The sequence below is a fragment of the Archocentrus centrarchus genome, chromosome 17 (genome assembly GCF_007364275.1).
Source record: "Archocentrus centrarchus isolate MPI-CPG fArcCen1 chromosome 17, fArcCen1, whole genome shotgun sequence".
Classification (NCBI taxonomy): Eukaryota; Metazoa; Chordata; class Actinopteri; order Cichliformes; family Cichlidae; genus Archocentrus; species Archocentrus centrarchus.
In genome coordinates this window covers 12,027,266-12,040,318 of record NC_044362.1, presented here as the reverse complement: position 1 = coordinate 12,040,318, position 13,053 = coordinate 12,027,266, and the positions used below count along the sequence as shown (strand labels likewise).

General features: G+C 41.1%; 1 protein-coding gene across 1 annotated transcript; it reads right to left on the bottom strand.

Moving 5' to 3' along the window:
- Nucleotides 1–514: 514 nt before the first annotated feature.
- Nucleotides 515–8,278, bottom strand: dmbx1a (diencephalon/mesencephalon homeobox 1a). The gene is given in 15 exon segments (XM_030752332.1): nt 515–2,243; nt 2,246–2,421; nt 2,423–2,477; nt 2,480–2,536; nt 2,539–2,590; nt 2,592–2,631; nt 2,743–2,782; nt 2,785–2,955; nt 2,958–3,041; nt 3,044–3,140; nt 3,786–3,852; nt 3,854–3,923; nt 3,926–3,961; nt 4,502–4,671; nt 8,029–8,278. Coding segments are annotated over 14 exon segments (1,146 nt in total). The 5' UTR covers nt 4,656–4,671; nt 8,029–8,278; the 3' UTR covers nt 515–2,196.
- Nucleotides 8,279–13,053: the final 4,775 nt, after the last annotated feature.

Here is a 13,053-nt window from a genome sequence, read left to right as displayed (position 1 = left end):
CTTCAGGATAATGGCCTGCTTATTCATTGGGGATGCCTTATGTCCCCACGCTGCTTTTTATTTCCCAGATATTTCAGATTACGTTGTTCTTTTTTGCTCCTGTACTCTTTGTCTTGCTGCAAATTCTCATGTACTTGTGTTTGTATTTTTAGTGTTCTTTAAATTTGACCTTCTCTCTGCTCTTACATGTCCCAGTTGCTTTTTTTTGCTTCTGCTTGTTCTCTTTTCATCATCCATGTTTTCAGACTAAACTAATATCATCTCAAATATATGCTTGCTTATATAAATTGCAAGACTTTAAAGTCCTGCACTCCATCAATAGGTTTTGTGCTTTGCTTAATACTCACTGAGAAATGGAATAACAGTATTAAAATATAAAACTTGTTTATATGCTCATTGTATCTCTAAATTCATGCTGTTTTATGACTTTTTCAAGGCTTGGCTGGAACACCCCATGCCGTGTAAATCCTCACACAGATCGAGAAGTCTTCGTTGTAAAGATCTTCAGGCAATGCTTTTATTGCAGTTATTTTACAACAACACAAGTTCAAGTCTACATTATTAGGAGGAGCAAAGGAAACAACACTGCTGATGGTCCTGTCACTCTCCTCCACCGTACATATCTATCTACCACTGGACCAAGTAGTTTGACAGAACAATCAGGGGAACAGCATTAAAAACAACAACAGAAACCAAATAGAGTAAGACAGCAGAGCACAGAGGACTAGGGTCAGTTATTCACTCAAATGTTTTCTCCTTCTTTCACTTTTCCATCTGGATTGATTGCAAAACACAGAGGGTGGTAATTTTCTAGAAATTAAATGTGTCCAGTTTCTCTTGAATTAATTCTTGAAGAAAAAAAGAAAAGAAACTAAAATTTTAAATATCAGTTTCAATCCATGGGTGGTACACAGACAACCAGGAGAGGAGGGGGACACGGGCTGTCGGTGAGCTCAGTAAATACAATCTTACAATCTGACAAAGAGTCCATTATTATTATACAACATAATAGGAACTTTACAATTACTTTACCAGTAAACATTAATAGATAGACTTTTTTGTATTTTACATATTAAAATAATGTGCTTTTTTTTTCCATTTGAAGACATTATCTTCAAAAAAACACATTAACGGAAACATCAGAGATGTGTGTGATTCTCATCAAGTGCTGACGATGTGGCTTTCGATGAAACGCTGCATGTTTCCTCAAGAGAATATTAAGGCGGGAATAATACAAGTCAAGACAATATTTAACCAAGTCCTAATATGTTTACAGTCATTTTGTATCTGCAGAAAATGGATCAAGTCATTGCGAAGTGGTGCAAGTCACGCGGCTGCCGTAGTTGACTGTGTTGGTGTAAAAAGCCTTTGAATATAAAAATGCTACATTAAGTGTTACGCATGTTCATAATTGCGCTCGCCCCAGCTCCCTCAGCCCAGGGCAAAATGTAATTAAAAGCTCTGAGAATTTAGTCACTGAAATCATTTTCTCATTATCAAGCCAGCCTCTGTACAAAGTGGCATATTAGTGGCTATTAAACTGGTAAATTAGTCACTTTTAATTATGGTGTTGAGGAGGACATGGCTCAGGTTTATTTATATTTATGTGCTGTTATGTAGTGCAGGGTATGTACATAACCACACTGCTTAACTGAAATGTCTCTTTGCTGCACGAGGTGATTCCTTACAAAGTGCCTCATTTCTTCACATTGTTCTTGTAAACATATTTGCATTGTTTTTGTTTGTTTGTTTAGTTAAGTGCGTGCTCCAGCGGGTCACATCATTTTTCACGATTGTTTTTGAATTATTTAGGAAGTTCGAAGGTCCAGCACTGCATGACAGTTGGAAGCGTTTCATATTTTGGGAGTGTCACTTGAAGTGCTGCGTCTCACAGTAGTCATTTCCATGATCTCGTGGGTTCTCTTTTTTTCAACGATGTGTGAGCTGCAACAGAAGCTATGAGAAGTCGAAAAAATGGTCGACGTGCTGTGTTTTAAAGAGATGTTAATAGAGATCTGTAGGTCCAAAGCATTTTGCCATGTTTTATTTATGGACATCTTGTATGTTGTGTGTCCATCTGCTGGAGAAGTCCTTATATGGTTCCTAAAGAGCTATCACAGTCACACAGACACACAGTAGGATATGGTAATACGTAAGCGCTGGCCTAGTTACGTTGCCTTCCACACCATCTGATTCTCAGTTAGACATTGTGTCCAGTCCCAAGGAGGCAGCGTGCTGCTTGGCCTCAGACGCAGGTTCTCAATGCTGGTGGTCTTGCTGTTGTGGCTGGTGAGGCCACTTGCAGTTGATGCCTGCAGCAGCGGGCTGTTCCACACCTGCTGTGCATGATGGGACAGGGACTGATAGTAGGACTGGCAGGGCAGAGAGCCCAGTGGTGCAGGAGCCTGTTAACATTCATTCCAGGTAGGGAAGTGAAGACGGGGCGGCGAGGTCAAAAGCAGGATAGTGCACCAGGTGTTGGTGGCAGCCATGTGCTGGCGGAACTGCTCCTGCAGACGAAATAAGCTGAGGGGGACGAAGAGTAAGAGTGGCTCTGAGAGAGAGGACCGGTGCTGGCCAGGCTGCTGCCTGGAGGACGAAGGTGTCACTGATGGAGAGACCAGAGGGAATCTGTACAGGGAGAAAGAAGATTAAGGTTGTATATATATATATGCATGATAGTCAGCTGATGAATGCATTAAGTTTGCCAAGGATAAAAGGACTTGTACTCTATATTCTTACCTGGTTTAGGGCATGAGTCTTTTACAAGCCGGAGAGTCGCCCCAGGTGTCACCGCCCCTCTCACACTTCATTCTTCTTTCTGAGATTTGCTCTCGTCCTCCTTATCGGTTGCATTATCCTCTGTTGCCGACTCACTGCCTGAATGTTCTGCTGATGTGACATTCAGCTCCATGTCCAGTGGAACAGGGCGAACCACAGGACCTTCTGTCTCAGGGAGGAGGAGGAGGAGGAGGAGGATGAAGGAGGGAGCTGGGTATCAGGACGGATAGTGGTGGAGGGAGGTGTGTCCTCCTTCTCATTCCTCCTTCCCCTGACACCTCCTTCTGCTTCTGAAGCTGCTCCTTCTGGAGGCTCCGCTGCTTTTTACGAAACTTTGCTCTGCGGTTCTTGAACCAAACCTGGAGGATAAAGAAAATGTAAACCATGAAAAAAACTGCGGTCATGGATTGTAGTTCACCGAGATAATTTATGCACTAATTTTCAAATATTTTGTTCTTCTCTGTTTTGTTCTTTGTTTTGATATTATTTTTTTATATAGAAAAACAGAAGCTAATATGCTCAAATGGCAGAGCTTTAAATTCAGAATCAAGCTTGTAAACCTTAGAGATATATGAGCTGGCAATTTTTTCACAACTTGTATATGTTGTTAAGACAAACAAGCCTTTGTGCATGCAAAACATCACTATGTAGAAAAGCCATAACTCTGCTTATAGCCATTATAAATAAATTGAATATTTTTCGTAATGCGAGTCAGTTTTTTTTTTTTATTAAAACTATTTCAAACTGAATTTTTATTCAATTTTTGTTTGTTTTTTCTTTCTGTTTTGTTTTGTTTTGATGTGTTTTTTTGTTTGTTTGTTTACTTAAGACTGACACCCAAAAACAACATTTTGGAGAATATTATCCCAAAACATATAAACCCTGCACTAATTGGCTGTCAGCATATTTTAAGGCATGATTAAACACTACCATAAATCCATACTGAGTTCTACACGAAAACAACCATCAGATGCATTCTGTGTTTCTTCCTCGGACATGCCTACCTGCACACGAGCCTCGGGCAGATTGGTGCACCTGGCAAGTCGCTCTCTCATCACACATCCGGGTAGGGGTCTTCTGGAAAGTCTTCTCCAGCGCTTCCAGCTGCTGCGCGGTGAAGGCCGTGCGGCTCCGGCGCTGTTGCGGTGCTGAGAGCCGTAGCGAGCCTCCAGGATGATGTCTTGAAATGCGCAGCCGTTGAAGAGAAAACACACGGCAAGTTTTTATTTTACTGAACATTAGGGGTTTATTGCACTTATTTCACTTGCATGAAGGTCAGCTGTGCTGTTTCTAAATAAACGAATATCTACGAAGGTATTCCAAACTGGAATTTTAGTTACTTAGTTTCCATCCATCTATTTTCTTCCACAAAAAAAAAAGCCTGTAGGTCTTAGAAACATTTTGTAATGTTTTCCATTCTCTTGTTTCAGTTTTCCCAACAAGAGAAAAAAGGGGGATGGCTGCAATGGCTAATTAAGACAGGAAAGAAATCTTTTTTATGGCCTACCACAGCACACTTTTACTTGCTTATTTATTCGGATCCCAACTATATTCCCCAACGGGGAAGATAATTAATCATGAATGCACATACTGACACATAATTTAAAAATATTCTACAAAGTAGTGTCACTGTCACAGACACAAATTTTACAACAAATTGCAGCTGATTTCTGTAAACACAGTGCCTGCTGTTCGTGTGTGTGAGCGTGCACTCAATTACCAGCTAGTCTCTCGGCCAATGTAAGCGCGTGCACAGACGGCCGGTAGTCGGGCGCGTGCTGCGCCTGTTGTGCGGCCTGCTGGTGCAGGTTGTACATGGCGCTGAGGGAGTTCATGGCGTGCAGAGAGTAGCCGTTCACCCCGTAATGCTGCATGGTGAGAGGTCGCTACCTGCGGAAGGGAAGAGAGGGTGGAGTGATTTTCAGATAAATGGGGGCAATCCGGCGTTGGGAGGGCGCGTAGCTGCTGATTGACAGGCGGCATTGTTAATCACGTGATCAAAAATTTAAAAACATTTTTTTTTTCATTCTTTGTTTAATGAGAGAACAAATGGTTCAGAAACATCTGGTGCAGACCTGGTAGCGGGCTATGACACACACACACAGCGTTTTTATTACTAAGTGACAGTAGACCCACGCGCTCAGGGGCCAATAGATTTTAATGTTCGCACTCAGACTAAAGTGTTATCCATTAACATCCAATTACCGCTCTGTTCAATCCATTAATTATACAAAAGACTTTTAATTGGGGTAATTATCACTCTTTGCCGTAATGAACCGTGACGGATGCCTTATTCATGAATTTATTCACGTCATTTTTGTGCTCCCGAGAAGCTAAATCCCTATTGAAAACGTTGCTTTGACAGATCAAGGCGTTGATGAAATGTTAGGAAATGATATAAGCTGATTTGTTACGGGTCTCGGTGGTAAAAACCTGCAACCAGATAGCAGGATTAAATTATAGGCTATGACTATTCTCATCAAGTGACGTTTATTTTCAAGTCTGAAAAATTCATTTTTCTTGCCATATTTAACAGTAAAGGTGATTTATTTGTGGTAGTTTTATGAATAAGTTTAAAGGCCTAAACATTTGCAGCTTTAACGGTAGGAAACAGACGGATTTCTCGAAGGAAAACACAGACGAGGCAGCAATTTCCAAAAACTCTATTTTGTAGTTCTCCTTCACGACGAGATTTTCATAGATGAGAACGCTTGAGGACACGATTAGATATGTATTAGCACCAAGAAGGCTGACAGGAGGGGCTATCTCCGAGGCCCAAGCAGTTATTATAACTATTACAGAGGGACCACAGGGGAAAGATATAAATCTTCCTGCTGTATGACAGGTATGTAACTGCATAAATTCTTGCGCTTGTGCAGAGAACTCAAATAATATTAAAACAGAACTTTAAGGTCTTTATTTAATTCTTAACTGCTTTGTTAATTCGGTGGATTTGTCTTTTTCATGTGCTGTCTTGTAGGCCTTCTGCAAATGTCAAACAAATTAATAACAGCAAATCTGATTTTGCAATAATACAAACTGGCCAGTAACCTAGTACATATCAGCTGGAAGAGTTTAAACTGCTCCATTCTTTGAAATAAGCCCTGATGGATAACTGTAATTTACTTCGCTGTTAATTTGATCGCGCCTTTTTTACGTGACTACATTATTAACTGACATGTTCTGATAGTATTTATTTTTTCAAGTCCGTTAAAAAAGAAATCTGTTTCTTCTCGTTTTTATTATATAATAGTAACAAAAGCAACAATAATAATAATGTGTAAACAAATTAGGGTGTGGAAACCGGGCTTTACTCCACACGGATAGCTGTTGTGGAAAAGTCGTTTCTTTCTGCTTTTTAGTGCCGTGTGCGTGCGTGCGTGTGTGCGTGCTCAGGCGGTGTGCGCGCAGTGCCGCAGTGCCCATTCCCAGCCTATTAAGTGGCCGCGGCGGCTGATGAATGTGATCAGAGGGCAGTGGGGAATAGTTTAATTCGCGGGGACAGAAGGTGCTTCGCTAAACATTTACTTTACTCCCCCAAGTATTTGAGTTGAATGGGCACCCCCACACACACCCCCACCCCCCAAACACACACACACCTCCACGCCCCTCCACCCTCCCCTTCCCCTCTCTGGCGGCCTCTTATCCCATCGCCCCGGGGCAACGTTTTGGCTGAGATGTATGGCTTCTCCGCGGGTAAAAATATGCATGTTGATCCCCATTTGGCTCCCCGTCTAATGGAAGTGCAAATAGGTTTCGACTGCGAGGCCCTCCATTTATCATCACCGCTGACATGGACGGACGTACAGTGGGACCTGGCGGTTAGCTTTGCGGCGGAGTTCCCGCGTGTGCGCGTCCGGGTATGTCCGCGTGCACGCGCCCGCGTTCCTGTAATCGGCGGTACTCCTCAACTGCAGTTTCCAGCAGTGCATCTTCTGAAATTATAAACATTCATTCAAATCAAATTAAGCCTCTAGCCATACAAGATATAAGAGAAAAAAATCACCATCCAGCCCGACCTACGAGCAGAAAGTACAGATTTGTATTTGTTTACACCCGCATGCCTGCAATCACTGATGAAGTTTGTGAGACTCAAACATCTGTCACTGGCTTCACAGCAAAGCCGCAAAGAAGCGTATCCTGATCTCATTTGCATGCTTTCATCTGTTTTCTTGTGTTTATGGCCAGGTATTTCTACTTTAAACCTGACTTCTGATCGTTGCCAGCTTACCGACCTTTTTAAATTACTGGTTATAGCCTGTGTCCCCCTGTCCATATCAAATTCTGCACAATAGCTCATTGCTGTGAGCTGTGTCAGTGCTGTTATTGTCATTCATAAGCCTCTCTTTGCTCCAGGCACTGGGCCCTCCTGGCTGCCTGCTGCTCAGTGCTTCGATATGAAACCGTCATTATGTAAATTGGCGTGTACAGTGCAACTCTTTGATCCGACTAAATTAGGAAAATGTTATTTGCTAACAGCCCTCAGGGGCCTGAGTCGACCTGACAATCTGCTCTTTGCTGTGTCACTAGTGTAAACTGTCAGAGGGCGAGGAACATCTGTAATTTTTCCCCCTCAGCTGTATTATGAAGGATATTTTTTTGTTATGCGAAGGCCAGGTTTAATTTAAAGGTTTTTCAGTGTCTCGTATTTAATTGGCAGCATTATTAATGACACTTAATTGACACTTTATTATTTTATCGTCTAAGGAAGTGTTAAAAATCACAGTGGAGTTCATAAAAGTAAAAGAGAATAAGTGAGCCTTTTTATGGTAAACTAGGCTACAAAGAAGAGACAGTCAAAAAAGGGGGGGATCTTTTATATTGGGATATATCAATATGCGCATATAGGCTACATAAAGAAGCACTTTATTTTTATTTTATTTTTTTTTATTTATCTGATTAACCTATTCTTGTGTTAATGATGTGAATTTGAGTTCTCACACCAGATGTATTTTGGGTTGCACACAGATGATTAAAAATAAAAAATAAAATAAAATAAAAATCATCCAAGGCACATTCAAACTGCATAGAATAAACAACATTAATTTTGCTACCAACTACTAGCACAACAGCATCTAATACAGGCCGTTCTTTCAAACTTTCCTGACAGAATCAACTTTATATTGACATGAAGTCTGCTCTGCAAGTGTCTGCTCTTTTCTCTCCCTTTTAATTAAATATTAAGAAGATATTTAGCTAAATAAGGACAATACGAAGAGGGTTTTTTGTAGTTTGTTTGTTTTTTACCTTCTCTGCCGGTAGTTTTCTTCGCTTACACCGCCTCCACAAACAGAAAGAACCAAAGCTCCTCGGTTTCTTCCTCGGGCTTCTCTTCAGCTCTCTCGGCGGCTCTGTCGGGTGTTTTTGTGCCCACTGTACCGTCCTTTTTGTCCACCAGTGCGATGACAGGTCAGCTCAGTGAAAAGTCATCCCGTGCGCTCCGAGCCCGCTCGCTCGCGCTCCTTCTGTCCGTCTCCGAGTCTCGCGCAGAAGTGAGAAGCCGCCATCAGTTGGAGCGCGAGATCCCCGAGCTGGGATTTTAAGTAGAGCCTCGCGGGGGTCATACGAGCTTTCTATTGGCTCTCAGTGCCGTCATTTAAGGAAATAAGACGGCTGACGGTCCAGTGGTACGTCGGTGCACTGACGTCTGGAGTTATTTTTCAAATATGATCAATTTAAGCACATTATGCCCGCTGAAATCCACCCGTGTCTGTAGACACATTTTTTTCCTTCTTTTTCTGGAGTTGATAAACAAACCTGAAATATGACAAGTGAAGGTTTTCAATGGATCCATTTGGGGCAATGTAGGCGATATTATTTTATGGTCGTGATAAAGTATGAATTACATTTTTTTGCAATCAGGTGTAATTCAATACACAGATTATTTTATTCTTAAGCTTAACTTTGAATGAGTGAATAAAGTTATTCTACTGAGGCATTCATCCAGGCATAAAGAAAACACAACCACGAACCTGATTTTATTAAAATATTTTTTTCTCAAATCTGTCTTCAGACAGCTTGTCTGCACTTGGTCACGAATCCGATGTCTTTCGTTAGTTTAGGGAGTGCAAGCATCCAGCCCATAGTTTGTTTGCTTTTCGGCTTTTTCTCCATGCCAGTGGAGGAGAGAGAGACTTTAGAGAGATGGCTAATAGATGCCAGGGTGCTGCCTTAGCCTCTCTCCCGGCCTGGAAGGATTTGGGATGGGATAGGAAGACAAGACGCCATCTCAGCCTCAAAAACCCCTGTCTTAAAATGACTGCGGGTAAGAGGATTAGGGCAATAATGCCCTTCTCTTCTTGAAGGGTTTTCAGAGAAGATTTCTTCTCCCGGAGCAAAAACCGTTTAGGTAGGGAATTAAGGGCAGCGCAAAGTATCCTTTTATGTAAAGCTTGCATATTTTGTTGGGAGAATCTTTGAGAAAGTGCTTGGCCTTAACGCTTTTTTTTTTTTTTTTTTTAATCTCTGACCATGTTTCTCACTCTAACAAATCTGAACGGTAGACAAAAGATTTCACGGAATAAAGAATATTAATGTTAATGCGTCCTGGCGCATATAAAAACAGAGCTGCCTCCAAACGCGTCACTTATGAACAGCCAGCGGTTTGTGGACATGTATCAAAAAGTTTACGTGGGTCATTTGAAAGTTATCAGTTACGCGTGTGTGTGTGTGTGTGTGTGTGTGTGTGTGTGTGTTTGTGTGTGTGTGTGTGTGGTGTGTGTGTGTGTGTGTGTGTGTGTGTGTGTGTGTGTGTTAGAGAGAGAGAGAGAGAGAGAGAGAGACGGAGAAAGGTGAAGGTGAGGGCCACTCGTTTTTATTTATTTATTTATTGTAAGCAAAAATCTTGTTAGATATAAAGTCGTATAAAAGTAGCCTAATAATAAAGAACTTGTGGTATTTGCGAGACGTTATAAAATTAATTGTATGGCTGACATACAAAACTGGCCTGAAAAATTTAATTCATCTTCATAATTGACACCGACAAAATATTCGGAGTGCGTCTGTGTTATTATTATTATTATTATTATTATTATTATTATTATTAAATTTGATGTGGTCGAAATTTCATCTCCGTGGCGCGTCTTTCCTTTTAAATCTTTCTTTATAACCACCTAAAACTTTTCAATGTGTGCTTCAAAGTCTTTTTTTTTTCTTCCCCTCGCCTGGAAAAACTCGTGTGCCTCTCTGGTTGTGTCTACTTGGTAGGCTCCTATCACTCGGGTTTTCTCCGAGGTCTGAGAAAGAAAGAGGATTAACTTGTGAACCAATGGAAATAAGAACTTAAACGGGAGGTAAATCTGGCCACTGTCTCTTTGTGAGGACCGTCTCTAAAGCAATTAAAGCGAGAAAGAGTTTCTTCTCAGCGCCTCTCCACCTAAAGCTCCTTAGAGCGACTAGAGCTGTCCAGCGCATCTGAAGGGCTTAAACGCCATAAAACAGCTCCCTTACCCCTGTACCCAGCCATGCACCGCCGAATACGAGGTGGACAAACAATGACCTCCACATCATGAGCAACGCCAAATTTTAAAAATGTTAATTTGGCAGAAGAGTATGTTCAAACCTCTAAGTGAGTTTTGAGGGGGAGACCAGAAAAACGCTGTCACAGAATAAGTTATTGATTTCTTGTCAGGTTTAACCTTTTTATCCTCCCCCTTTATCAGATAATATTTTCCCAATTTGTGTAATTAATAGATTGAGCCTTTTATTTGACAAAGAACAAAACTATCTTTAATGCGCTCACATCTGCCAGCTAATTAATACTCTTAATGATGTTTCTGCAACTTCATGAATACATTAGGTTTGCAATCCAGCAAGCCTCAGCCTCCCCTGCACCATTCAAGGGTATTTCAGCATCTGTTCATCCCAAAGCAATTAATCATTTTGATGTGTAGTTTAAAACCGACTTCTTGCAGGAGACCTTTTTGACAAGAATAACAAAGCAATTTGCCAGGAGCCACCTCTTACACACAATATTAGCAGCACTTCCACAGTAAGACCTGCTTTCCTAGCTATATAGATATATATATTTAAATATATTTGATATATGAATTTAAAGAGACAGCAGCAATTTTGCGGTTTATTGTCAGCACCACGCCTCTGAATCCTCCAGAAATCCCTTTTATTGGTGACAAGATCTCAGGATCTCCTCTGCAAATCCCTCCTCTAAAAGTTTTCAACCTGTCAGTTTCCTCTAAAAGCTGGATAATTCCCCCCTCTTTTTTCTCCATCCATCCCCATCTCTCTTTCTTATTGCCCTCTTTCCTCCCTTGTCTCAATCCCTCTGTCTCATTTATTTTCCTTGCCTTCTCTGCTCTCCCTCTCCCTCTTTCTCTGTCTCTCTCTGGCCCGGATCCCTCTGCACAAGGGGCCCCATTGTATAGTCCTAATCCAGAGGCAACACAGCTTTAGGGACATGCAGGGATAAAAGGCCCATCAAGCCCACAACTTTATGGGGGCAAATCTCTCCCTAATCCTTCGCTTTATCTAAACAAAAGCCCCTCTGCCTTAATCCACCTATGTGTTGAAAAGAAAGAGAGGAAAAAACTGGAGAGTGGCAGAGAATGCAAGAGTGGGGAAAAAAGAGAGAAAACAAGAGATGTTGGAGAGAGGAAAAAAAAATCTCACACTCGGATTGAACGAGAGATCATACAGAGGAGGTCGAAGTTTTCAGGAAGAGGTAAGTAACACTGACAAGCTCTCACCTGCAGGAAGTGTTAAGTGCTGCCAAAGTGTAATGCATCCCTCATTTAAAGACCCAGTTCATGTTCTGACCACATAAACACACTCATATTTTAATGACATAAGTAGAGTTGAAACAAAGAAGGTCTGGTGTGTTCATTTAAACAAATTACACTTTTTTAAGGCATGCATTTGTTAAGAAAACGCGAGGCTCTCTCTGTGCTGCAGGTGTACAAGTGAAGATGACATCAAGGTTGATGTAAGGAGAGCAGATGCATGCAAGAAATTACATGCAAAAAATATGTTAAGACACAAATTTATTAATGCTGTCAAATGGTGCGCTTCCAGTCTGTTGACTGATGTAAACAAATGATCAGAAAACATCAAACAGTTGTTGTTTAATAGGGTTAGGCAGTGTATTAAGAGCCCTTTTAATCAATCTGATTAACTTGTGCCTTGATTTTGATCATAAGACCTGCGGTATCAGCTCATACTTTACATTAAATGTGTGTATACCTTTAATGTGTTAGTATCACCTGGACTCTTTTAGGAGCCATGCTGCTGTAACACGTGGAGAATGTGGTTTGGCTTTGTCTTGCTGAAATAAGCAAGAAAAAGATGTGTGGTTGGTGGCATATTTTTCCTGCAAAAACCTGCGTATATTCAGCATTCCTGTCATGTACATTAATGCCAACCCCTACCTTCACCCCTATCAGGGATGCTGAGTTTTAACTTTGTGCTCATAACAAGCTGGATTATCCCTCCCCTCTTTAGCCTCCAGGACATGGCGTCCATCATTTACAAAGAGAATTTCCGGTTTTATTCTTCTCTGCACCCAGAGAAGTTGCAGGCGTTCCACTGATTCCTTTCAGAGGCAATGGAGTGATTCAGTATTGGTTTTCAACCTTGTCCTTGGCATACTGAAATTTCATTCTCTGAATATTTTAATGATTTTATGTGTTAAAGATCTAGAAACCCCCAGGATTTTGTTACCTCTGTGTCAGCTTTTTGGGAGTTTGGGACTGTTATTTTACAGATTAAAGATCGGTTTTTAATTCTCTTTTCTCTCAGGTGTGGCTCTTCATGACTCCATATGTGGCCTGCTTTGCCCAGGTTGTTCCTCTAGTTAAAGAAATGGGTGCATCTTTACAGCAATGACTTATCCAAAGCCCCTCATATAGCCTGAATCCTTTCACTTCCTCTCAAACATCTGTCTTTACCACGGAAAATCTCACTATATCAGCTCCACTGTGGAGAATCAAGCTTTAATCTGGAGCTGGATTTATCTGACTGAGTGCTCACAAAGTTTAAGTCATAGCTCTGAGGGATGGGTGGTGGGTGAAGCTAAATATCTGCAGCATTAGTAGAGCAAATTGTCATTGAAATAATAAATTACTGCTTAGTGAAATTTTAGGCTTTTTTCATACTTTTATGATTACTATTTTCTGTTTCGATAAATCTAAGTTATTTCCCCTTAAAAATGTATTTAATTCAAGATCCTTTCAGAATAAAATTCACCACCACTCTGTCAAAGTAGTCAAAAGGATCTGCGATTGTCTCCCCACTTCTTTTACTTTTAGGCACATGCAGCAT